Genomic DNA, 27,273 nt, shown 5'->3' on the forward strand with positions numbered 1-27,273 from the left:
GGTCCTGGGATAGAGTCCCACATTGGGCTCCCTGCTCAGCGGGAAACCTGCTTCTCCCTCTCCCACTCCCCCTGCTGGTGTTCCCTCTCTAATAAATAAATAAAATCTTTAAACAAACAAACAAAAAACCCATTGCACATACAACATAAACTCATTAGGTCTCTGAGACACTCTCCTTGATCCGTTTATCAAGGTGGGAAATGTGAACAACTGGTCTTGGGAGTATACATGAAAGTGAGGGAACACTGCTATACCGTATGGTTTAGGCTAAGTATACCTACCTGGTACCAAATTTAGCATTTTATAAACTGGAAACCATTTTGTAGAAAATTCCTTTATTATAGTGCAAATAACTTTCAGCAGTGACATAATAATGTAAGAACACATTTAGCAACATTTTACACCACGCAGTAAATAAGAAAGTGTTTCTTTGAAAATACGTCATCATAAGAACATTATTCCTACATTAATGCCGGAAAATGCCAAGGCTGTTTCTCTCAAGGCAACAGGGCTCCCTCCCTCTTTTTGGATATTTCCTTCTTAATAGAAATGAAAGGATTTGCCATTTTAACAAGCCACCATCATTTCCCAGAGTGACTTCTTAGGGGGTTTTGAACTGAGGTTGGCAAGATTTGAAATGGGGTTTCAGATTTTAAAAAAATAATAATTTTAAGACAATTCTGGGACAGCCCAGAAAGTAGAAGTCACTTCTATTAAAGTAGATATATACATTCACTCGAATTTTGATGCAGAAATGGACAGATTGTCTAAAGCCTGCCTTTTATTCCCCCAGAGCCTGATTGTTATTTATACTCCTTGGTTTTGGTCACGTTGCAAAATTAGGGCTCTGCTCAGAAATAACTCCTTACATACCCAAATGCTTTCCTGTGAAACTTTAAATTGCACTTTCCACCCTGAATTCCCACCTTAGATCTCACATGCCAATGAGAGGCGAGAACATTGTTTCTAGTTTACAGCTAATGAGTAACACAGCCCACCCCCTGCTAATTGAGCTGTACCTGAATCAAACCATCACATCATTTAGATTAATTCCAACAGGCTTAACCAAGAGGTTCCCACTGGGCCTCCCAGAGAAAGGAAGGGTTAACAGTGTATGTTTACACAGAGCTGCCTAAGGGCTTGGCAGCTAAGCGGTTAGCTGATAGGTAGAGAGAACAGTGTCACTTCCAATTAGTCACAAGCCCCGCTCCTCTGGTTTCTGCTGAATTATGCAGTGTGTGGGGATGGAGGGCCACTCAAAGGAAACCTCCCGTGGGGGGGATCTTCCACCAAAACCCCTACAAATACGGTTCAGGGTACCCTCGAAGTGTCTGCACAAACACGCCTCAAAATCTAGTGGCTTTCTAAACCACGAGAAGTGAATCACAGGCTTGAAAATACCTGGAGCCAAAGAACAGCCCTCTTGGCTGAATATGGCCGATTAAGTCAGCTGGTACATAAAGCTTTTCAATGCTCAGCCAGTCTTGTTGGATAAGGTTATCTTCTTCTATAACACAATGGAACTGTGCTAAATAGTTTCAAAGTTGAGAAGTACCCAAATATATCACCTATAAAAAAATTCACGATTTTAGTTTGCTTTTTTCTTAGACTTTGGTACTGAAACACTGTCTACATTCTTGACACGTGAAAACGACGTGGCCACTTCCGTGCCTCTGCATGTTGTGTAAAAAAACTCAAAAGCAAAGCACGAGGACATGTCATAACGTGACGCAGTATGCTGTGCAAACAAAACCTAAATTGTATATAAATACATCCCCACCCCAGATCCCCCTTGTCCCTCCCCACTACCTGACCAAAGCAATGCCAAGGCTCCTCCTCTCCAGGGCCAGCGCAGTTTGTGAAGCCCCGCACTCAGGACTCCAGCCATCCTTTGCCGTGCGGTGATATTCACACCACTGCAGCCTCCTCCTGGAGATGCTCTGCTGTCCCATCAGCTCCGCAAACGCAGGGAAACTCCTACAGCTTAATTTGAAACATTCACACTATGGGCTGGACTCCAGGGATCTGGAGTTCTGGGAGTTAACCTTCCAGATAAACTAATTGGATCATTTCCTAATCTGGATCCCCCCTTATCCTAATGTCTCAGCACAGCTAACACAGTAGGAAGCATCCTCTCCTCTGAAGTTCCAAAGGCATTGCTTAGAGATACTGGTGAGGGTCACATAATAAAAGTAATACAATGAGCTAACAGCTTAAGTTGATATAAATTATTTCCAAGTAAGTTATTTGGGGCCATTTGCTTCTGCTTTACACTGCATTCCAGAATCATTTTCATAGTATACTTTTGAAAGTTTATATAATAGTTATTTAAAAAATTGTCTCCGCAATCACCTCTTACATGTTTTCAGTTAGTTTAATAACAACTTAACAAGCTGTTATAAAGACCTAGGCAAAAGTAGTTAATTAGTCTTAAGGAAGCCAATACTGTGCTAATTCAGAGTAAAGAGAAAACGTGATATAAATAGAATTTATGTAATCGTCGATTACTTGAAGGGCAGTTTTATCAAAATGTTGCAAACTTTTCCCAAAAGCACTTACAGCAATTTATATCAAGAGATCCTAAGTTTAGGGGTATGGAAGATAACAATTCTTTCATGACTGTAATATGTAATTTTCCCCTTTGGACCTAAGATATCTGTACATTCAAAAGTTCGTAACTTGCTATTTTTGAGACGTTAATCATTCTCTAATACGTACATTGAGTATAAATAAATACGAGAAAGCTTTAAAAATCTGAATTAACGTTATGCTGTGCAAAAACCAAAAAACAAGAATAAATCCAAAACAAAGCCAACCAAACCTTGAACAACCTACATTCTATGTAAATACCCTGACTAAAATGTTGGTTGTGCTACACACTTCACTTCACCTCAGTGCAGAAATGAGTTGATCTCGGTGTACCATCTTTGTTGGCGGTGGTGTTAAGTCTTAAGCACTTTTGTTTCTAAGTATTCCCTTGCTTTGAAAAGATGAATAACTTGCTACCAAATCACAAATTATCACAAATCCATGTCAGTTTAGTCTGAATAAAATCCAGCATAAATGTATTACTTTGTTCTGGAAATAATGGCTCGGTGTCTTTGTTCTGACAGCTTCCTAAGGGCAAACCACAGTTTGAAGTTGACGTTTTGGGTTTAAACTGCACAGAAAGAAGAGACAGTGAAGCCTGCTTTTTGTTTTTGTTTTCTTTTTAAGTCTCCAGGTCTGGCTGGGACACTTCTTCCAGACCCACAGTCAGATAATTGTGGCACCTGATCCTATTTGAAATAGAGGTGGTTTAAACAGCATCAACCAAGCTTAGTGATCTGGAGGTCCCCGTTTATCTTTATGGTGTCAATTGCAGATAACGTCTGAATGCGGTGGTAGAAATCAAAAAGTTGGTGTCCATCCACAAACACTCTGAAACGTGGGTGCTCACAGAGAATTTCCACCTGGAAGAAACAAAATCATAAGCTCAATTCACAATTTCAATGAACCCTGATGGGGAGAACAAACACACAATACTTCACTTTAGAGAAAGGCAACATCTTCAGTGGTTCTCAAACCTTGGAATCATACAGAAGTGCAACACAGGCTGCTGGACGCCTCACCCCCAAAATTTTCGATTTAGTAGGTCTAGGGTAAGATCTAAGAATCTGCATTTGCATCACGTTCTAACATGATGCTGCTATTGCTGGAATGAGGAACACACCTTGTGAACCATTGTTCTTCACTCTTCACTATCCTTTAAAGATTTTAATTGTTCATGCTTGCACACTTCTCCGTTCTCTTTGTACTCCAGAAAGTAACGTAAAGCAGCACAGATTTATTTATATGGCACTTAAGGCTTCCATGGTCATCCCCTGAACCTATCCCACCCTCAGAGGAAACCATCGCAGAGATAAACTGGTACCCACTTAGAAGCATGTAATAACAGTCTAGGCATTTAACCATGGTAAACACTAAAGCACAGAGAAGGGTACACAGTAATTACCACTGGATCAAGGATGTGTAATTAACAAGGCTTTGTTAAGCCAAACAGAAATGCTGATTCCATAAAAGCTTTTTCTTCCTCTTTTCCTTAAGTAATTCACCATAGATTTTAATCACTGGTTCTGTGCTATGTATTTATTAAAAGCATTGGTGGCCACCATGTAAGAAGAGACTTCATATGTGATATTAGTCACATTTAATTCATATTATTACTAAAATTATATCACCAAGAAGGGCTGATTTCATTTCAGTTTGGTTGTTGGGGAGCACTATATTCCTCTTGGCAGACAGAAGCTCTGGTTACTCATACTCATGAGCTACGCATTAAGATTCATCATTAAGAAACTGTCACAGTCAAAAGAAAGGAAAGAAAGAAAGAAAGAAACTGTCATAGTCAAGAGGAGCCTAAGGGGCCATTATCATTCTAGAGAAGGGGGAGGGCACAGCTAATATGTACGGGTACCTTCCCCAGACTATGATTAGAAGGACAACAATCTCAATTCTATCACTGACGTAAAAGTCGTGGTTCTTATCCCCCCCTCACCAGATGTTATGATGAGAAGAAAAATTACTACTTCTTTATAAGGCCCTTGTAAATGTCTAGATAAAGAGCAACAGGTTAAGGGTAGTTGTGCTTTATTAGGCATATATGCAACATGCAGCTTTTCACCGAGCTGTTATTATTGTGATGTATGTTAACAAGGTGTAATACAAACAACTTCATCACCAGGCCTGGTATTTCAATAAATCCTTTCCTAACACATTACCCACATTACTTGCATCTCTTACTCGGCACTTCATAAGGAAGGTGCTACTAATATTGCTTGGCTGGATGGGAAGTTTGGGTTGTGCTTCCTGCCCACTAGATAGTGGAGAGCCAAGTTATACCCATCTGGGCCCAAGGGAAGGAATCTGCCAGCCATACAGCCTGTGACAATAAAACAGACTGAGGTTTCTTAACCCAGAGGGAGACACAAGGACCAGACCTCATTAGCAAAAGTAACAAGAGAAAATGAAAAGATTATCACTATTGTTCTTAAAAAAAGTCACCACTAATAAGGTTTAGGGCTCCTTATAGATTGAAAAAAAATGAGGAAATTTCTAGCATTTATTATTTATTAATCAATCAGGATATTTTGGGACAGGTATAGATTACGTGCCTAGTGCTAGGTTGAGTACTACATAGAAAAGTATTTATTCTTAACAATCTGGACATGGGTTTATTTACTAAATGTACTGGCTAAACAGAGCCAAGAGCTACTATGGTGAGTATCAGTTTGTATCAGCAAACAGGGCTCTTTTGATCATTTTTCTTTTTTTCACCATCAGGTGACAAATTTCCTAGACATGGAAAAATTCTGGCTGCTTAAAGCATTTCTTGGCGTACGCTGGAGGAGCAGAGCACCATCACCCCACCAGTGGCTGCAGTGGAAGCGCTCGAGGTACTCACCCTGAACGGCTGGTCTGGGATGAATGGAAAGTAAGGGATTGCGGATTGTTCTTCACCTCTTTCGCCAGATATACAAGAATTTCTGAGTAGTTGCCGGTCTGTGAACACAGCTTTGAGTTCAATGGCCACATCGGCAGGAGGGTCTTCGGAGTCACCACAGGTCAAGCTGATGGCAAAGCTGAAAAGAACATCATTTCATTTATTCTGGGTTTGGCTATCATCGACCCAGGCTCCCATAGTTCCTCTTTCTCCTTGGGGTTTGTCTGCTTTGAATGGGCCACTACTCTTTCCATAGGAGATGAGACTATGTCTGGAGGAGGAGGATTACAATCAAGCCCGGTATTTTATTTATTTATTTATTTTTCTTTAAGAATTTATTTATTTGACAGAGAGAGACACAGTGAGAGAGGGAACACAAGCAGGGGCAGTGGGAGAGGGAGAAGCAGGCTTCCTGCTGAGCCAGGAGCCAGATTCGGGGTTCGATCCCAGAACCGTGGGATCATGACCTGAGCCGAAGGCAGACCCTTAACGACTGAGCCACCCAGGCGCCCCCAAGCCAGGTATTTTAATACCGAAAGGAGACTCTGGTAAGAATTTCAGTGGAGTTGAACATGACTAACATTAGGGATTTCAGATACCCCAAACCACCCACACATCTGTGTCTTAATCCATTTCAGAATTTTCAAAAACAGCCCCAGAAATTGACCGGAGGAAATAATGTCTTGTAATATTTGCTTGTCATTTATATTGGTAGATCTTGCTCCAAGCACCATGTTTAAAAACCCTCAAAAACAAAAAAATATCCTTTGGCTTCCTCAAGGGTCAAAGAGAAAATGATGTGGACCTATATTTATAATCTCTGATATAAATAGCTGTCTGGAGAAATGATGGCTGGGATTCATACACATTCTTTTCATGGGAACGTGGTACTTTCTTGGCACTTCCAACTAGCAACACTGGCCACAGGGAGAAGAGGAGGAGCAAGCAACCACAAGAGTGGGCAGGGCCTTGTAACTGCCCAATAAGCTTTGGGGTGACAAGGACTCTCTGGCTTACCTCTCTGGGTTGAGGTCTACAATGCCCATCACCAACACCTTCTTGCCTGGTCTCATGCCACCTTTAATGTGCCCACAAAATGGAACTATCTGCAAAGGAGGACAGGAGAAACAGGAAGTTTCTGTCTGGGAAGAGCCAAGCCCTCAGATCCTGAGGACCTGACCCATCAGAAAATGCAATTAGAAAGGAAAAAGGTGCAGGCAGAGACACAGAGCCCAGAACGAAATCACTTACCAAGCGTGGGAAGTACACGTCGGCTTGAACTGGAGAGCCCAAGGAGTTGTTTAAATGCCCATCATCTAGTTTCTAAAAATAGCAGCACACAGATTGGCTTTCCAGAGGGTCTAGTTTTAGGGGGCGTGGGGGCTGGGAGGAGAAGGGGAGGGAGTGGGGAAGCACCTATACAAATCTGGCTGAATCCAGCAGCCTTCACAGGACACAGGCAGCGTCTGCAGATGCTGCCACCTCACAGCCCATTGAATAACCGCATAAAGCTCGGGAACAAAACCCGTCCCTTCCACCCGGTAGCTCAGCTTCTGAAGATCCCCAGACCTTCAGATCTAGATCAAAATCCAGGTCGAGGCACGCCTGGGAGCCAGAGCCCCGCGTCGGAGGAGGGGAGGCCCCTCTTCAACCGCAAACGTCTCCGGACCCACAGTCGCCCAGGCCTGTCCTGAGGGACCTGGCTGGGGTGCAGGGCCGTGCTCAACTTCTCTCGGGGGCCCTCGGGCCAGACTCATTTCCAAGGGGGAATCCCCGGGACGTCGGAGGCGGCCGCGGGGCGCGCGCCCCAGACACACTCGCACAAGCGCACACTCACACGTGCAACGTGCACACACCTGGCCGCCGGCTGCATGGCACCGCGGGGGCAGTCGGTCACCCCCACGCCGCCGTCCGCCCCCATGCTCCCTCTCTCCGGTGCACCCGGGGCACCCCGCTTGCCCCCCAGGCCGGCCGCTCACAGCCGGCGCTCGCTAACAGGTACTGGGCGCCTTCCCACGCGGGGGACGCCGGGCTGGGCCTCAGCCTCGTCTGCGCCGCAGCCAGGCTGAGCAGGCGGCGGCGTGCGGGGCCGCGGGAAAGGGGCGCCTCGTGTGCACCCCTCCGCACTCACCACCGCGGTATCGCTGTCGGCCACCGATCCCGCCATCTTCTTGCACCGCGCGCCGGGGTGCACGGCTGGCGGCCCCGCGGCGGCGGCGGCGGCGGCGGCGGCGGCGGGGGACGTGGGACGCGGCGCGCGGGCGGGGATCCCGGGGCGGTCCTGCGCCGGGCGGGGGCGCGGGTCCGAGGCTGGCCCGGCGCGCGCGCGCGCGCGCGCACACACACACACACACACACACACGGGCGCGCGCGCGCGCACGCCTGAGGCCAGGCGCCGACCCGGCAGGCTGGGCCGGGGTGGAGGGGGAAGGGAGCGGGAGGGCGGCGCGGGCCGGGAGGTCGGAGGTGGCCGCCGCCGCCGGGGCCGGGGCTGCAGAGTCCGGGCTGCTTTCTTCCTCGGGGTGCTGCTGTCGCCTCCCGAGGCAGAAAGGTGACGAGGGCCGCGTCGCGCTGGCCCTGGGCGGCATTTAAAGGCCGCTGGGGCCCGGCTCGGGAACTGGGAACAGGGCGGGGACCCGGCTGGGCTGCCGCGGCTTGCTCAGCTTGCCCTGCCCCTCGGCCATTGGAAGGTGGCGGGAGGCTGAAAGGGGGAGGGACGGGCCAGTCGCAGTCGGGGCGTGCGGGAGGGCGGCGGCCCTGGGGGCTGGGGAAGTAGGGACCAGGGCCTGCCAGGTGACAGGTGCTTGTGACACCTTCGCCCCTCCCTTCCAGCCAACCTCCTTTCTTCTGTCACGTCCTGGGGCAGGTGGAACGGTGGAGGCTGAGGTCGAGGGAAGACTGGGGGGGGGGCGGGGCGGTATTCCAGAGCTCCAGATTTCTTTCAGAAAATTCCAACAAAGTGGAAGAGAAGATGGATTCGTTCTGCCCTCTAGGGTAGAAAGATAATGCGAGGGCTCTAGATTTGCGTAAATAAATATTTGACCCGAAAGCAAGAGGCAGAGAGGACTCAGGGTAAGGACTTTTTTTTTTTTTTTTTTTTTTTTAAATCCCAGGAGGCTAGATACAGAATAGGCGTCTCTCTCCCTTTTGGACTGATGGGCAGGTCTGGGCCACCCTGGAGGCTCTCCAGGACAGGGGTCTGGCTATGTCTTACCAAGCGGAACTGCTCCGAGTCCTCAGCCCCCACTGGGCCCCGTTTTTCACACGAGGGCCAATAAGTTTCTCACTGGGAAACTCCTTATATCCTTTGTAGAGTAATTCCCAGGGGTACAGCCCTCTTTTAGTCCAAGGCACAAATTCCTTTTTGGCATTTCCACATTAGGATGATTATGTAACTTCTTAGATAAAGCTGTATCAACATACTCTCTATTAGGTGACATCTTGGTTTAAACATTCCATTGCATGAATCACCAGGGTGTTTTACACTCATAAGCAGGGAGCATGTGTGACCTGCTGCAGTCCCAGAGGGGCCCTCACAGGCTCCCTTCCGGCCAGAGCTGCTGGCTGTGTGGCCTGGAACATCACTGCAGCTTTTGTGTCTTAGCTTTCCCTTTATGGACCAGAGCTAATCGTAGTAATCTCAGTCCAGTAGGGAGAATTACCTGCACACATCAGTACGCCACAGTCCTATCCTTTGTGTACTCTGAAGTAGAGACTCAGACGCAACACAGTTGTGGTTCACATTTTTGATCTTGTTTGCAAGTCTTAGCTCAAAATCACACCTTAGTGATTGTTTAAAATATATAGGCAGTTATAAGAAACTATTGACATTTTGAAAGCACACTTGGATATATCTCGGTTTCTGAGAGTCTGGTATGGGGAAAAACCATTGAAGTCATTTTTTGTCATTAGTTAAGTGTGACAGAATACATCTTGGTGGTTAAAGAGCCTGTGCCCTGGGTTCAAATCCTGTCTCTACAGTTTACTAGCTGAGTGATCTTGGACAAGTTTCTAAGCTTTTCTGTGCCTTAATTTCTTCATCTGTGAACCAGAGATGGCAGTGATGTTCCTAGTGCCTTCTTGTTGGGAAGATTAAGTAAATGGGTTCTTGTACCTTCCTTAGAATAGTACCTGGTCCATCGTAGCACTCACTCTACAAAAAAACTCAGTGCCTGCCACGTACCAGGCACTGGGGATCCAGCAGGGAATTTTTTTGTTGTTGATCTTCTAGTGGGGAAAGGCAGTCCATAAACAAATAAATACATAATATGTCAGGCAGTAAAAGTGCTAGAAAAAAATAGGAAAGAAAGTAAGGTGGGAGAGAGAGATAGGAGGTGGAGTGGTGTTATTTACATAGGGGTGGACAGGGAAGCCACCTCTGATAAAGTGATGTTTGATAAGACCCCTGAAGAAAGGGAAGGCGGAGGGAGTCCTTTGGAAGTCTGGAAGAAGAGGTTTCTGGTGGAGTGAACTGCAAGGAAAAAGTCCCAGGTGAAGTATGCGAAGAGTGTTGGGTGCTTGGACAGAAGAGATAAATAATTACCAATAGAATAGGCCCCATAGACCATGTGAGGATTGGCTTTTACTTGAGAGAGGGGGGAAGACATTGGAAGTTTCTGAGCAAAGGAGTGACATAGTTTTCCCTCTGTTGTAGATGCATCCCTCTGGCTGCTGTGTGGAGTGGCCTTTGTGGGGCGGGGAGTGCCCAGGAGGGAGGGTACAGGCAGGACTCCTCCACCGGGCCAGCAAGATATAATGGCGGCTCGGACACCCGGTGGAAGTGATAAAGATGTGAAAAGCCGTGGGCCCTTGAGAAGTCCTAGCTGTTACCATTACGCAGCTTTGAGAGTTCATACTGACTTCTGAGCCTGTTTCCTCCCTTGCAAAATGAAGGGTTGGGTTCATTCATCATTCCTTCTGAGCTCTTAGAAAGTTCTTGGGGTTCCTGAAAAGATGTGTAAATACCATCTGAATTTGAATGGGTTTGAGAGTAAGGGCTACTGAATGAAAGCAATCTTGGGTTGAATCTTGGCTTGATAAGTGATTTTATAAGGTGAAGAATAATCCTTTAATTTTTTTGTAAGTGGCGTTGAAGATATTTGGATTGTTTGAGCTGTGTTTCTTACATCTTGGGAATTTAAAGAACAGGAAGGTACTGAACCGTCCCAGAATACTTTGACGTGGAAAATTGCCTTTTATCCCAAAAATGCTTGATTCCTTCTCAGTCTACAGAATGACTTATTTTAAATATGAAGAGAAAGGAGAAAGCCTAAATGAATTTTTTATTCTAATTAAAGCTGAACAGAGTCAAACTACTTTTTACAGGGAAAAGTTATTAGCAAATTAATGAATTATAGAGCTGTATTTTTATTCCTAGTTGTGTAGAGAAGGCAGACTGCTCTGTACTCGGATTTCAGGCATTTGTGTCTAAAACAACATTAACCAAGACTGTGACCCTTTTATGAGATGCACCAGTGAAATTTCCAAGATGAACTGCACTACTACTGGAAAATGCTAAAAAGGCTAAAGAAGGGGGGTGGTGCAGTCAAACAGATGGTTAACATCAAAAAAGAAGTATAAACAGGTCTTTGAAGATTTTGCTAAATGGTCTTCCCAGATGAAAAGAGTAGATCACTTCCTTTTTTCCTTCCCATTTAATGTGTTTTATTCACATGTGTGCAGGCCGCATTTCTAATATTGGGAAGAGACTACAGCATTGATGTCAATTAAACAACTACTTTATGGCTATTGTTTTGTTCTGTGATACCATGGACCAAAAAGAAATACTTGAAAAGGCCCAAGTCTTGTCTTCCAGGCACTCACAGCTCACTCTGGGAACCAATGGCAGAATGTCGTGGTTGGTAAGGTAATAAAGGCCTCACACCCATAGCCCGAGCACTGAGCGGGGCAGTCAGTTGCATTTGGAGGCTTAAGTCAGCTTCCTGGAGGAGGTGGCAAATTTCTGATCAAAAGTGTACAGCGACTTCCACAGTCCCGAAAAAGCATGTCTTCAAACACCACATCACAGCTCCATTTATGGTCTGAGTTCTAAATCCAGTCTTCTCTATTCTCTCTGGCCCAGCAACTAGCTAAAGCCATGTCTCAGAGGTTGCGTTTTGTCTCCCGCCCTGGTACAGATGGACATGCCTTGTTTCCCTGCCCTGCCCCTGCCTTCGTAGGCTTTCTGCGGGCCCTGACCCCCTCGGCCTGACTTTGACCTTCTCACCGCCTGTTTTCTCTGTGTGTATAGACACGTTGGCTGGAGCAGGTTTTCCTAACCTCAGCGCCATTGACATTGTAGGCTGGGAAATCCTTTGTTGTAGGGGGGCTGTCCTGTGCATTATAGGATGTTCAGCACTAGATGACAGTAATGTCACCCCCTACTCTGAAGATGTCCTCAGACATTGACAAATGTACCCCATGGGGTGCAGGTGGGGAGTGCAAAATTGCCTCCCATTCAGGACCTGCTATCTAGAAGGTGCTCTAAGATTCCTATTATTCAGGGGCACCTGGGTGGCTCAGTCATTAAACGTCTGCCTTCAGCTCAGGTCATGATCCCAGGGTCCTGGGATTGAGCCCCGCATCGGGGGAGTCTGTTTCTCCCTCTCCACCTGCCGCTCCCCCTGCTTTGTGCTCTCTCTCTCTGTCTCTCAAATAAATAAATAAAATCTTCTTTAAAAAAGATTCCCATTATTCATATTTTTATACATGATATGAAATGTATCCAATCTAATCTAGAGTAAACTTGCACATCAGAAACGCCTTCTTTTGTATTTGGTGAGTCATCACTTCCTGATACTACATGAGCACTTCACAAGTGGTCGCACAAAGAACACCTAAGATGAAGGGGCACCTGTGAAAGCCCCTGTAGCTATAACTCCCAGCTCAAAATGTCTTTGTAATATTGAGAAATTTGCATTGTTTTATCATACTGCCATGTTTATTTTTGATATAAACCTAATGTGCTCCCTACACCCTTAACTACAGTAAAATTGAAGTATCCCAAGTGTTTACCTTCTTTTATCCTGTGGCTTGGTGCCTTCCCCACCCCAGGCCCTAAAGGCTGGTTGCAGCCTATTTTGAGGGATGACACTGCACAGTTTTATAGGCCCGTCAGGCTTTCCACTCTCCATAATTATTTTTGCCAGGCCAGTCTCTGCTCATGATAAATATTCATGTAAGTGGCAAAATACACAAAGTCAGCATCCTTTTGCTTACCTAGTTAGGTAGGAGGGCACACATTTTATCAAGCTCTTTTTCTATATTTCAGTACATGATTAAAGTCCTTAATTATTGTAGGAACAATGCTCACCGTTATCAAATAATTATTTTAGACACGCATACATTTGTGTTGTACCAAAGTAATCAGGCGACAACCATAAAACTTGGCAGTCAATGGCAGTTCCTAACATTTCATTATTTTCAGTTTATTTATGAGGAAACTAGAACCAGCCTCCTGCTTGTGTTTTAATTACAGGCACAAGAAGGATTGATTTCAGAAAACCTCCTCGCTGAGGAAGAGAATAATGAGCCCATCCCCCCAAGGCTTCAGAGGTACTTGCTCTTTCCTACCCAGGGGATGTCACTGTGGGCCCTTTAGTGTGTGTGAGAGCCGCTGGGGTGCACCCTGTCCTGAGAGCTCACTCCCGGGAAGGGTGACAAGAGCTGCCGGGGAAGTGAAAGCCTTCTGCGAAGGAAAACAGAAAGAACACTGCTTCCAGCGTTTGGAACTGGCAGCTTGAATGAAAGATATTTTAAGATTCTCTCCAGCATGGCATTGGGCGTATCCTGAGAGCTGAGGATGCGCTTCTGGGGCTTCTCCCCAGCCTCACCTTTCAGTGATTCCAAGAGGAGGATCTGGTCTTCAGCCAGTCTTTTTGCCAGTGAGGAATATGACAGGCCTGTGTGACAGCGCCCCAGGCCTAATTTCACTCTTCTCATTGTGCTTGATGTTTCTGTTTTCATTTGCTGGTTTAGAGTCCTCCCTTTTATTGCGTCTGTGATTTTACTTTCTTGTTGTCAAGTGGCAGAAAGGGTTCCTTATTTTGTAGTTTCATGGAAACTTGCGTGGCTCAGCTGGGTGGAAGGAGACCAACACATTCGGATTTAGCAGTCATTTGGAGATCCCAGCTAGTGGGGAGGAAAACTCAGGTGGCAGGCTGCCAGGTGGTCGTTTGGTTTTTAGAGGAAATGTGGTTGGGTGACACAGATTTCTGGATTTCTTACAGGGTGAGCTACACAGAGTAGGGATTAACACAGCGCAGCTTCTGAGCAGACCACCAACCAGCCAGGAGAGACCTGGAAATTTAAACTTGGAATCCAAATTTGACCAATCAAAGAGATTCAGAGAAAACAGATTTCATTTATTTATTCATTCATTTATTATTTATTTATTATTCTTTCTGGAGCTGGGCTCCATTTTGGTCATCATTATGATAATTTTTTACTTTCAAAAAAAAAAAAGGAGAAGAAGAAGAAGAAAAACAACCATACCCATGCTTGCACTTAAAATACTTGCCTTCTTCTTCCGTATGACTTTCTTTTTTCTTTTTATTGTTATGTTAATCACCATACATTACATCATTAGTTTTTGATGTAGTGTTTCATGATTCATTGTTTGCGTATAACACCCAGTGCTCCATGCAGAATGTGCCCTCCTTAATACCCATCACCAGGCTAACCCATCCCCCCACCCCCTCCCCTCTAGAACCCTGTTTGTTTTTCAGAGTCCATCGTCTCTCATGGTTCGTCCCCCCTCCGATTCCCCCCTCTTCATTCTTCCCCTCCTGCTATCTTCTTCTTCTTCTTCTTTTTTTTTTAACATATAATGTATTATTTGTTTCAGAGGTACAGGTCTGTGATTCAACAGTCTTACACAATTCACAGCGCTCACCATAGCACATACCCTCCCCAATGTCTATCACCCAGCCACCCCATCCCTCCCACCCCCCACCACTCCAGCAACACTCAGTTTGTTTCCTGAGATTAAGAATTCCTCATATCAGTGTCCATATGACTTTCTTAAGCCCAGAAAATAGAAATAAAATGTTTTGAATCCAGAGGCTGGTTACATTCCACTTCCAATCAGATAACAGATTTTCTATCTAAATTTAGATTATCTGCTACATGTTTATTTTAGGTCTGAATTGTTTAAATGATTAATTTATCTCACAGAGAAAGATTAAATGACGAGTTGAAGAAAATGTTTTAAATAGCAGAAGAAGTTCACATTGGCAGTCTACACTGATTAAACTCCTCACATTTCATTCATTCACAACCTTGGCCTGAGTTGGTTAGTGTTGCTCCTACACCTAAGAATAAGTTGGAACTCTATAAATTCACTGGGGCTTGGCCTAGGCATGACTTTTCAAGATTGCTGGCAAGCGTGCCTCTGTGTGTGTGTGTGTGTGTGTGTGTGTGTGTGTGTGTGTGTGTGTGTCAAGGCTGGGTTGAATGGGGACAGAGGGAAATTTTCAACTTATCTTAAAAGCCAATCCTCATTTTAATTACCAAGAATAAACACAAGTAAATTGGGGAGAGGAACCAAGGGAAAACTCCATCAAGAGAAGAGAGGAAACTCATGCTTTAAAAAAAAAAGTGGGGTTTGTTTTTTGTTTGTTTGTTTTGTTGTTTTTGAAATGAGTGAGGCAGAGACACAAGTATTAAATTTATATCCTTTGAAGCTTTCTCTGTTAAGCCAAGTCCCCCTTAACACTAATCTGGAATCTGCCCTCACACAACTGGATTCTTGGCCAGTCCTGCCCACCTCACACATCGGTTGCACTTAATGATGCAAAATAGCTCATTTCCCTGGTAATCCCAGCTTCTCCCCTGGAGAGGCTGGTCCACTTCCTCTCTGGTCTTTTAGATTCCTCCCTACTCCTTCTATTAGCTCTGGGCTCTCCTGAGCAGGTTCTTCCTCCACCCGTCTTTAGGGAATAGGTTCTCAGCCTGAAAGAAAATTAAAAACAAACACATCCTGTATACATTCGGTCCTTCTTTGGAAGGCAGAAGTCCCTGTCTTCCCGGAGGCCAATACTCATCTCTCTCTCTCTCCCCTTCTCTTTTTGGCAGATAAAGTTTTGTTTTATTGAATAACTGATCTGTGTTATTGCCGAGGCCACTAGGTACAGACAAAAGAGAGGGAGTTTTATTTCTTGGTCTCTTCCTCCTTGGACAGAGTCTTGATGATTTCCTCCTTTGGGCCTGGAGCCACTCTTCACAGCCCTTGTGTGCTTCCTTGGTCTTCGATCTGAGGGCCTCAGCCTGGTCAGCTGGAAGCTTCTGGTAAGCCTTGTCCGCCTTCAGCTTGTGGATGTGTTCCATGAGAATCCGCTTGTTTGTGAACACGTAACCCTTCACTTTCAGATACAGGCTGTGAGACATGCGGTCAATCTCTGGCGCAGAATACCTTCTCAGGCATTCCAGCATTACCTTTTCTCTTACCAATGCCCTTCTGGCAGGCCAAAGGGTTTTTCCGGCACCGAGCATGGGAACAGACAGTCACAGGCTTCCGGATGATCAGCCCATCTTTGATCAGTTTTCGGATCTGCTGACGGGCGTGGGCGATCTCATTGGTCTCACTGGGGCCAACCAGGCCTTCTTTTTGCCACAGCACAGGACCCTGGAGGCAAGCCTCTTCTGAAGCCTGAGCATAGCATGGCTGCAGCTGCAGTAATAAAAGGAAAGCCATCCTTTTTAATTTTAGTCACTGTTGACAGACTAATGCCATAGCTGGGACAGTCCAAAAAGTATCATCCTATTTCAAGCCAAAGTGATATAGCTAACAATTATTCTAGAGAAGTTACAACCAAGAGTTGGCTCTAGATGATTTACACAGACAAGCCAATGCCAGATACGCTATAAAAGGAAATAAGAAGGAACGGGCTTAGTGAGGACAGACGATGGGTACCATTTCTGAGTATGGGCAGGATGAGTGTTGTTTCAGGTCTAGTGATGGTTTTAACCTATAATACTGTTCATTCTCAGTGGTCTCCTAGTGGCACATAAAACAGCCACAGGTTCACCTAAAAGCCCTTTGAAATAATGACACAATGCTAAAATAGAGTGTCACCCAGGAATCCAGGAGACGCTGCTTCTTTTAGTAATTGTAGCTCAGCTCCCCTTCCTCAATGTTGAGCTTGATTTAAAAAGGAAGTTGTACCACATCAACCCTCCTTAAGATCACTTGGTGGGTTCTCCTGGTATCTAGAATGAAACCTTAACTCCTTTCCATGGCTTTTAAGGCCTACGGGATCTGGCCCTATGTCTCCAACTTCCCCTGGGGCCACACTCTCCCTTGTTTAGCTGCTCTTCAGCCAAAACTGGCCTCCCTGCTGTTCTTCCAGCAGCCAAGTACACTTAACCCTCGGTCTTCTCATTTGCTGTTCCTCCTGCCTGGAATGCACTTTTCTGATCTGTCACCCTTCCATTCTTACGTGTCCCCTCCCATGAGAGGCCTTCCCTAATTTAGGCCCTGGCCCGTGCTCTTCACTGTATCCTCAACTTCTCCACAGTATTTAACTTCCATCTTTAATCATCTTGTTTATTAGTTGGCGTGGCCTTCCCACACCAGAGGGTAAGGGCCTTGAGAGCAGGCTGTTTTCTTTCTTCTTCATGAAGTGAGGTGAAACTGGGCACAACCACAGATCCACAGATGAAATATAACCTCAGAACTGTTGAGGATGCCGGGGTCCCAAGGCCAGAGTCCACTCACTTCCCTCCCGTTACACAGCCTGAGAACAATCCGCCTTGGGTTGTAAAGACGGCACTGAGCTGTCCTTCCCACCACTGGGAAGTCTTGATTCTAGAAGCCATCGGAGTTATATCTAAATTCATGTTAGCCATTGGGAGAAATGGCTGAACCTAAATTTAAAACGTCAGCAAATACCCTTGTAAGCAAGAAAAAACTGAGTTGATAAGAGCAAGCACAGGAAAGATAATAGCTAAAAACAGTCCTAAAGCCGAAACATAGCAGTACGGTAGTTAGTACGAGTGGTGTTGTTTCCTCATCCCGATTAGGGAGACGCTCAGGCTCTTTAGAGTAACCTGATGTTCAACATTAATTATAACCTCTTCTCTAAGAGGGATGAGCGGTGAAGGGGCTGCCTTTCCAGATTCCTTATTTAATTTTATTTAACAAGCACTGACAAGAGTGTTCACTGTACTTCAGGGACTTCTCTAAATACCTGACAAATGCCATCTCAGGTTGTGGTCTCTGGAAGCAATGGTTGAGACAGAGTTTGGGATGCTTCTTAGGAATTAACACCTTGGAAGAGAAGGGGAAAAAGTAGGAAAATGTCAGACTGCCACGCCGGCTGAACAAAGCCTTGGCCGGCCTGGCAGGGAGCTTGAGGCGAGTGCTGCCCATCAGCGTCCTACATCAGACCAGAATGGCCTGCCTTTATACCCCAGCCTCACTTAGTCACCAAACATGGGCTCCTCTAGAAAGGGCATGGCCTCGGGCAAGTCTGCTGGCCGAGCAGCACTGAAGTTGCTGAGAGCTGGAGTCTGCTCACTCTTCTTTCTGCACCTGGGCAGCAAGTTCGCCCTTGAAGGGGGATCTGGGCAGTGCATCTTCGTGTCTGTTCAACTATTAACTCATTTAACCCTCAGACAATCCCAGGAGGTAAGTCCTTTAATCATTCCCATCTTACAGATGAGAAAACGGAGGCATGGAGATATTGGTTAACTTGCCAAATTAGGTCCGGTAGCAGAGGTGAGATTTGACCCAGGCAGTGTGGCTCCAGAATCAGAGCTCTTGACAGCTCAGCTATGCTGTCTTAGCTGTTACTTCAGAGAGGGTTGAAGATAGCCTAAAACTAGTAACAGCAGCAATTTTGTTTGTTATTAGTTCTTTCTAAGGTCCTGCAGCCTGCCTCTGTGTGTGTGTGTGTGTGTGTGTGTGTGTGTGTGTGCATGCTTGCTGGTAGTAGTGAATTTAGTAAGAACAACATCAAAAGAATGATCATTTTGGGTGGCCTACTACATTCGCCTGTAAAAAATCTGAGAATCAGGACTAGATGCTGAGGGGCAATGACCGGGCTGAAGTCCAGAACAAGATGACATGCGCTAAGCTTCTCACATAGGCCTGGAAGAAGGACGGGCCCCTTCAGAGTTTAGGGTGAGAGAGTGAGTAGGTAGAAGAAAGGTACAAAACGCGGGGCAAGACCAGTCCTGTGCTCTGCCAGGTGCAGCAGTGAGGGGTTAGCTAACAATGCCGGGAGAAATGGCAGGTGGCATCCTGGGGAGAGGGTAAAGGAAGGAGAGTGAGGCCCAGCAGCAGTGAGCACGGTGGGCCCTGGGCCCTTCAGAGGGGGTGTAAGACCAGACAACACTGCCAAGGACCAGGAGGGCAGCAGAGGAGGTAAGAAACAGGGGTCTGGGCTGCCCCACAGAGGGGAACTGTGTGAAGTTAGAGAAGGAGAGAAAAGAGGAAATCCAAAAGAACATTTTTTCCATCACCATTTTTGGCTTTATACACACACGTACTCTTTTAAAGATATTTTTAAATCATTTCCTATATTATGGAATTAGACTTTCTTATTTCTAAAGACCAGGCTTAGGTAAGGGAGAAATCCAAAGATGAGGAGTTTTATTTTGGATGACGGCAGAATACACATCTCCCACAACGTGCCATTCTCTCTCTGTCCAGAAGATCTCACAGAGTAGCAGTCATTATCCTTAAGACTTTTAGTTCCAGTAGGATTTAGTGGCTTTGCATTTCTTTTGCTGGAGTTTGGTAAAATCCCCTCTTTGAGCCTGAAGAGAAATTTTGTTTTAATTCCTCTCTACCTTTATTTACATATGACATCCCGGTTTGAAAGGCTGGGACAAAACTTGGTAGTAAGTGCTCTTTGCAAAAATAGTCATCAGGAATAACATTCAGCAACATGCTGTGTAAACTTCCCAGCAGACCAAATGCGTACTCTGAGCCAGAGGGATTAAAGGATTCTACCTGGGATCTGAATAAAGGTCATTCTTGCTACTGAACTGACTCGATTGCCGTCAGTGACACGTATGTGAGCAGGTTCTTTTCCTTCTCACAAGTTCTGTCCCATTGTCTTAGGGATATTTCAACAAGATTTACCCATTTTCATAACACCTTAAAGCTGTCTTAGAAAACTTACCCTATAGCTCGCAGCATAACAGTACTCTAAAGAATTCACAAAGCAAAGCAAGTATATAGATGTTAAAAAGTAATTTACAACTATGGGGAAACTCATGATGCCAAGTGCAGATCTTACTTAGAGTAGATACTTGAACTCCTTTATGACACTGAACCAGACTGGGAGAATGTAAAGAGGTGTTTCTGCATCTGGAGTACAGTGTGTTTCTACTGCCATCCTCTTGAAAACGAGCATGGTTTCAGAGAAACACAGCTGTTTCCTGGAGCAAATGGTTTGTGTCTGGGGTGGGGGACAAATAATTTCTTCCTGAACTCTATAGAATTTTATTGAAGAATGTGTCCCCAAATGTGACAGGCCTTATGAAGGCAGAAGCAGGAGTAAGTCTGGAGGGTCATCATCCAGCAGGAGGGGTTGAGTGATGGTGGAAGGGAGAGGAGAGATCTTGAAATTTTCATGGCCTCCATTTCTCTTTGATGATTCTGAGGGGCCTTTCTGTAGTCACTTCTCAGCTGGGCATAGTGTAGGGGACCCAATGAAAATGAGCCCGAGTCCAGGTAGTACTGAAAAGGTGGGCTGTTTCACGATTTGAGATGCCTATATTTAGTCCTTAGACACTGCACTTGGAAGCTACCTCTGCTTCTAGAATGTTTGTCTCTCCCAAGAAGCTCGATTTAGTATCAAAAAGTGAACTGCTTTGGAGGTACCTGGGTGGTGCAGTCGGTGAAGTCTCCAAGTCTTGGTTTCGGCTCAGGTCCTGGTCTCAGGGTTGTGAGATAGAGCCCGAAGTTGGGCTCCATGATCAGCGGGGAGTCTGCTTGAGATTCTCTCTTCCTCTGCCCCTCGGCCCCCCCCCCCCCGGACTCTCTCCCTCTCTCTCCCTCTAAAGTCAATAAATAAATCTTGAAAAAAAAAAAAGTGAACTGCTTCATTGAATGCTATGCTCACAAGCAAAACCAGGATATGTTCTTGTGAAAAATCTAAGCATTGGCCATTTAGAGATGAAATTGCTGGATCATAGGGAATGCACATCTAATAGTTTTGTGGATACTACTAGGTTTCTGTCCAGCACAGTTGTACCAACTAGACACATTTTTACTCCCATGTGTGATGCATCTCCACTCAGCTGAACCACCCTTAGGACAAATTCATTTTCCCCTTTTAAAAAACAAAGACAGGGGCGCCTGGGTGGCTCAGTCGTTGGGCTTCTGCCTTTGGCTCGGGTCATGATCCCGGGGTCCTGGGATCGAGCCCCGCATCGGGTTCCCTGCTCAGCGGAGAGCCTGCTTCTCCCTCTCCCACTCCCCCTGCTTGTGTTCCCTCGCTCGCTATGTCTCTCTCTGTCAAATGAATGGATGAAATCTTTAAAAAAGAAAGAAAAAAAAAGACAAATGCAACAAGCTGCTCACCAAAATTCAGTCTCTAAAAGATGTTTGTTAACAGATTGAAAATGAATTTGATGGCATCAGATATAGACCCTTGGCCCTGGGCCTCTCCCCGTGATGCAGGCCACACACATACTCGTTGGTCTGGTGTTGTCCTAGAATTAACTGTCCACTTCTTTCGTGAGATGACATTCAAGCCATGAAAAGACAGCAAAGTCAGTGAGGGCTGGAAGGGAAAGTGAGTGTAGCTCATAACACCAAGAGGCACTTAAGATTTAACAAGATTAACAAGTGCTGTTTGAAAAGACCTACTTGGCCTGAGTCACAGAGGGGGAGAAGGGCTCCAGCTCAATTCTCTTGGCTTTGCTGTCACAGGAGTGGAAAGCTCCCAAAAGCCTTGCAAGAAAGCTCTTTGGAAAATACCTGTCTTTCATGGTTATTCCTCTTGGACCTTTACAGAAGGAACCAGTCGCTCTTTTTCACTGTCCCAGTTATTTGCTGTGAACATTTCTGGTGTCTGCCTTGTGGGGACAGTTATGTCTGAGGTTTGCTCAGGTTCTTACATTCAAGTCATTTAATACACAGAAAACTCACACTAGACTCTTCTGGAACAATTTCTACTAAAAAAATACAGTGGATCCAGCAACAGCAAGCTGAGGAAGACAATTCATTCCTTTTCCAGGCTGTGTGTAAATAAATGAATTAGTGGAGTTCACGAAAAAACTTGTCATTCAAATGCCTACCGACCTTTTTGTCTCTGGGCAAAAGCAGTTTTTAGCTTTTATAACAACTGCCGTCTTCAGGACACACCATGCTTTCTATTTCATATGCTGAAATTTGGCTTTAAATGCTTAAAAACCAGAAGATCTCAGTGATGTTGCATAATTCCTGGGTAAGCAATTTGCTAAATGCTATTAATATAGATGGAATGCCCAAAGGTATGCTAGGTGTATATGCACATTGCAATAGACAGGTAAAGAGAGCATGAACATCTATTTCGATACCTTTTAATTTAAGGTTTTCACGTTATGTCCATATAGAAGCTACAGGTGCTCTGGTGGAAGGGAGAGGAGATATCTTGTCTCTCTCACACACTCACATTATGTCCATTCAGAAGCTACAAGTCCTCTGCCTGATGGTGCAGGTAGCTTGGTGCTTCTGCTAGGTCAAACACTTCTGGCTGATTACCTAATTTCCGATCTCCCCTTCTTGGCAAGCAGAACCTATTTTGAGGTGAGTGACTATTTGCCAGCTAATAAACTCGATTCCCCAGACTCCCCTGCTGCTTAAGGTAGTCATATAATGTACAGCTGGCCAACAGGATTTAAATGAAAGCCTGATCGAAGGGGCTTTTAGAAAAGCCACTGTTTTCTCTCATAAAAAGCTGGCCTGTGTATTTTGTTCTTTTTTCTTCCTCCTTCTTTCTTACAGGAGCATGGACATAAAGAGGGCAGGAGCTACATGCTAATGATGGCAGAGCAGGAAGGTAGGAGAAATTGGTCCTTGATGGTATCAGAACCCTTGGATGGCGAACCCTTGGATGCCAATGCTGCCTCTGCAATTCTCATGCCAGGGAAATAGACCACTTGTGTTAGCCACTGCAGTCAGGTTTCTGTTTCAGGCATCTGAAGCACTGGTACGTGTTGCCGAATGTCCTTAGAGCAGGGTACTTAACCTGAGGAGCCCTGGTTCTAAACAAGAGTGGCTCAATTGTCCCATGACATCACTCCACTTAGGGTTTAAGAAAGATCAATTTTCAAACATCCTGAGGATTTGATTTGGCAAAAAAAAAAAAAAAAGAAAGAAAACTCTGAGATTCCTCTCCCAATGCTTGAGTAGCTTCCAGTAGCCACTGTGACCCGAAAGGCAAGAAGATATTTGTCTGATGGTCTCAACTTTGCAGAGATTTAGTGGAAGAAGATAACTTTACAGAGTCTGTCTGTGCACCCCTAGTCATGCTTATGTAAAAGACTCCCCTCCCAATCATCCAGCAAGCTTCTCTAGTAAATGAGAACATCAAGAACAAAAGTCAGTTCCATATCCTGCTGCACCAAATAATCAAAAGGTCTTTAAGTGTGCACACATCTGTTAATGGGCCCATGGACATGTATACCTATGCATCACTGATACTGTTCTTTAGCACAGATGAGGAACCTAGACTTCCTTTTCCCTCAGTTAAAGATCTAGTTTATGTTGTGTAAACATACATTTTAGTTTGGCAAATAGAAATGGGCCCATGGACTGATTGGACAAGAATCAGAGTGGTGGACTCTTGTTTGGCACTCATAATAAAGCTCTTTCCACCTGAAGAGAGAAAGAACAAGAAGTGTTGGTAGAACAGTGAATAGTTCAGTCTGAGTGGGTAATTGATGCCTGTGCATGACGAGGCTGGAAAGGCAGACCCGGGATCTAACAGGGTGCCTTGGGGCCAGGTTCAGGAGTTTGGAATTTATCCTGTAGACTGGCCTTTCCCAAAGGCTTCTGTAGAACTCTAGAGCAATGAGATGTTTCATAAAAGAAGGATTCCATGGTCAGATAAGTTTGGGAACTATACATGCTACATCGCTCTCCCTTGAAAACTCACACTCTATAATTGCATATTAAATGCTGAGAAGTTTTGCATTAAAGGAGCTGGTTAAAATCAGTCCTGGGTTCCTCTCTCCCCTACTCCCCTTATATTATTTGTTAGCAGGTATATGCTTTGGAAGCTGCTGCAGGGGCAGTGGGAGGCCATTGGAGGTCTTTGAAAAGAGTAATGTAAGCAGCTGCTTCAGAAAGATTTTCAAATCAAAATTTGGGGAAGAGGGCACTTGATGAAAATACTAGAGGCAAGGGGCTCCTCAACTAGGCTACATATTGGAATCATTTGGGGATTAAAAAATTCCCAGACTCCATTGCATTTCTAGAGGTTTTGATTCAGTAGGTGTGGGCTGGGCGTGGGAGTGTGTGTGTGTGTGTGTGTGTGTGATTCTGAAGCAAAAGCTAGTGTTGGAATTTATGAGTTCAATTGTAAGGATTATGATAGTCCAGTGGAAAGTTAATGAGACTAGTACTTGGATGGAAGCAGCAGGAGTAAAAAAAGTGGGAAGGATACAATAAACTAAGTAAGGCAAGAAGCAACATGTCTTGGCAAGTGACCGAATGTGAGGATAGTATAGGGCAGGGAGAAATTCAAAGATGTTTTCAGCCTGTGTTATTAGGAAAGGTGATGGTATCACTAATGGAGGTTAAAGGTTAGGGGTCCAGGCAGTATTCTGACATAAGAGGATGCTTAGGTCTTGGGCATGCTTAGGTTGAGCTGCCCAGCATATACAAAGTCCTACCGACTAGCTGAAAAGGCAGGTTTCCAACACAAGGGAATGAACTGGTCTAGATCCACAGACAGATCGTAGTTACAACTCTGCGGATAGCTCAGTGTTCTCAGGGATGAAGTGTACAGAGGGGGAAAGCCAAGAATAGAACCACAGGAATGCCTACGTTCCAGGCTTGTGTTCTTGGGATTCAGTAGGGATGGCCAGAGGAGCTGAACAGTCAAGAACTACATTACAAATGTCAGGGAAGGACTACATTACAAATGTCAGGGAAGGACTACATTACAAATGTCAGGGAAGGAAAGCCTCTAGAAGGGTTCAAGGTCCTCTCCCTCCAGCCAGATCTTATAGCAGACAGTGGTGTGGTGTGGGCATTGGGCCTGGCCCCCAGCTCTACTTCTTATTTACATTGTGTTCTTGAGCAAGTTTACATAACTTTTCAGGCCTCTGCTTTCTCATGTATAAAATGAGGATTACATTGACTGCATGTTATAGGTAAGTGCCTATTGTAGTACCATGCAATATGGTATAAGTGGTATATAACATAGTATATCACCATAATATGTACTCTATTATATATATTATTGTCTTATTGAAATGTCCTTTGACCTCATTAAAAAATTAGTTGTACAGACAAAATAAGTGAAAAAGAGAAATGATCAACCATAATTCCACCGTCTTAAAAATGTTTTTTTACTCTAATGGTTGTATTTTAATCTTTGACCACGTGCATATATCATTTTACATAGCTACAATTTTGAAGTATCCTTTTGAACTTAGCATTATACCCTAAGACTTTCCTCTTATGGTTACTTAATTTTCTTAATTATCATTTTATTTACTCAATAATTTCCAATCAGTGGAATTTGAGTAGTTTCCAATGTTGTTTTTTAAATTTATTTAAGCAGCAATCTAATTAACTCAAGCATTAATATAGCCCTCTAATTTTTATAAATTATTTCCTTTTAGATGAACTATCAGCAACAGAATTACTGCCTCAAAGGGTTTGAACAGTGAACGGTGAATGGTTTTCAAAATATATTGCTGAATGGCTTTCCAAGAGTTGTATTAATTAACATGGTTTCCAAAGGTTATACCTGTTAACAAAGTATGAGTCTACCAGTCTCAGCATATCCTTACCAGAACTAGTAATATCATCATTTTTTAACATTTTTGCCAGCATAATGGTAACTGGCTGAAAACAAAGATCATTGTTGCTTAATCTGTATTTTGATAATAATTGAGGCTAAATATTGAATATTTTCCATATGCTTATGTTACTAATTGTATCTTCTCTTGTAGAGGAGTCCAACTGACTCTAGTTGCAAAGGTAAACTTGTTGATGACACATCTGTTCACCTGTTAAAAATAAAAAGCTTATGGAATCACCCTTGGAATGTTGAAAGAAAGAGTTGGGTAGGATATTCTGTTAGTCAAGGTCTTAGTCTGAATGTAGTGAGGAGTGTTTAATAAAGGGGAAATTTACAAAGGTGTGGTAATATTAAGGGAAGTTAACAAGGGATGGTATAGTACCCAGGGCTAGCCACAGTGATATCATTTCTAGGCCTGAAGTGGTAAAGGGAGGGCCCAGGTAAAGGAACCCAGAGAGATAGTTGTAGGAAAGGGCTGCCTGACAGGAGCTGTGGCCTTTGGAGAGATACTGTCAGCCTACGGTGACCCAGTGGGGAGGGAACAGGTAATGAATATCCTGACCCTGATGATTTCTACTTACCGTCTGATCTCCTGGGGTGCCTCTCATTGACCCAGCCCAAATGCCAGGGGGTATAGTTAATGCCATCCATTAAAGTCAGTCTCCTAAATCCCTAAGGAGGATGAAAAAGAGAAGTGAGAGGATTTAGGAGAACAAATGGAAAATATGGAACAAATTCAGCACAGATATTCTGGCATTAAGATATTTTAGAATGGCTGGTAATATAAGCCTTCACAAATAGATACGAGATTATGGATCTGAGGTCTCACTTAATTCAACTTTTGAATATTATTAAAAGCTATTTAATTTCCATAATTTAGCTATTCAATAGAAACAAATGTAATGTTAATGCCATTACTTCATCTTTTTTAAAGAATCTGGATAGAATTTATTCCTTGCTTGAAGGAAATTTTATTAAGCCAAAATTTCAGAAGCAGGCAGGAAAGAAGAGTTCAAAATCTCAGTCAGTAAGAAAGCAAAGGGATAAGCAAAGAGGAAACTGTCCAGGAATGTTAAGAATGAAAGGGATTATAGTGAGTGTACCCCCAAACTTTCTGATTCAGTAGGTTGGGTGGGTCCTGGAAATTTGTATTTGTAATAAGGGCTCCAAATCATTCTGATATAGTGAGTGGACTGTCATTTTGGACAAAGGTGCAAAAGCAGTTCAGTGATGGAAAGACAGACTAATCAATAAATGGTACTGTAGCAATTGGATATCCATAAGCTAAAAACATTTAACCTTGACCTCAGTTGCACACCTTATACAAAAATTAACTTAAAATGGGTCATGGATTTAAAGTGTAAAATGTAAAACCATAAAACTTTTAGAAAGAAACATAAGAGAAAATCTTCAGGATCTTGGTCTAAGTAGAGATCTTTTAAGCTTGTCACCAAAAGCACAATTCATAAGAGTAAAAATAAATAAATTAGACCTCATCAAAGTTAGACATTTTTGTTCGCAAAAGGCCCTGGTAAAAGGATGAAAAGACAAATTAGAGACAGGGGGAAAATATTTGGAAGCCACATATCTGACCAAGGACTAGCATCTTAGAAATACAGAAAAGACTCTTGAAACAACAAGGAAAACACGAAGAATCCAACTAGAAAATGGGTAAAAGACATGAAGATATATTTCACTGAAAAAGACATACAGATAGCAAATACACACCTAAAAATATGTTCAGCATCACTAGCCATCAGGGAATGGCAAATTAAAACCACAGCACTACACACCTATCAGAATGGCTAAAATAAAAAA

At 44.2% G+C, this 27,273-nt stretch overlaps 1 protein-coding gene and 1 pseudogene across 1 annotated transcript; both read right to left on the reverse strand.

Moving 5' to 3' along the window:
• Nucleotides 1-325: 325 nt before the first annotated feature.
• LGALSL (galectin like) lies at nt 326-7,749 on the reverse strand. Its single transcript, XM_027623670.1, has 5 exons — nt 7,614-7,749; nt 6,734-6,805; nt 6,500-6,588; nt 5,444-5,621; nt 326-3,452 (listed from the first exon to the last, which is right to left on the reverse strand). The coding sequence occupies exons 1-5, from the start codon at nt 7,647-7,649 to the stop codon at nt 3,309-3,311; spliced, it is 519 nt and encodes a 172-aa protein (XP_027479471.1). The 5' UTR covers nt 7,650-7,749; the 3' UTR covers nt 326-3,308.
• A 7,883-nt stretch (nt 7,750-15,632) lies between these two features.
• Nucleotides 15,633-16,138, reverse strand: LOC113937956 (annotated as a pseudogene).
• Nucleotides 16,139-27,273: the final 11,135 nt, after the last annotated feature.

The sequence above is a fragment of the Zalophus californianus genome, chromosome 8 (genome assembly GCF_009762305.2).
Source record: "Zalophus californianus isolate mZalCal1 chromosome 8, mZalCal1.pri.v2, whole genome shotgun sequence".
NCBI lineage: Eukaryota > Metazoa > Chordata > Mammalia > Carnivora > Otariidae > Zalophus > Zalophus californianus.

Coding starts and splice junctions, on each gene's coding strand:
- LGALSL (XM_027623670.1), bottom strand. CDS start 7,649: ATGGCGGGATCGGTGGCCGACAGCGATACCGCGGTG. Junction 6,806..7,613: donor CCGACAGCGATACCGCGGTG/GTGAGTGCGGAG, acceptor TGCTATTTTTAG/AAACTAGATGATGGGCATTT. Junction 6,589..6,733: donor ACGTGTACTTCCCACGCTTG/GTAAGTGATTTC, acceptor CCTCCTTTGCAG/ATAGTTCCATTTTGTGGGCA.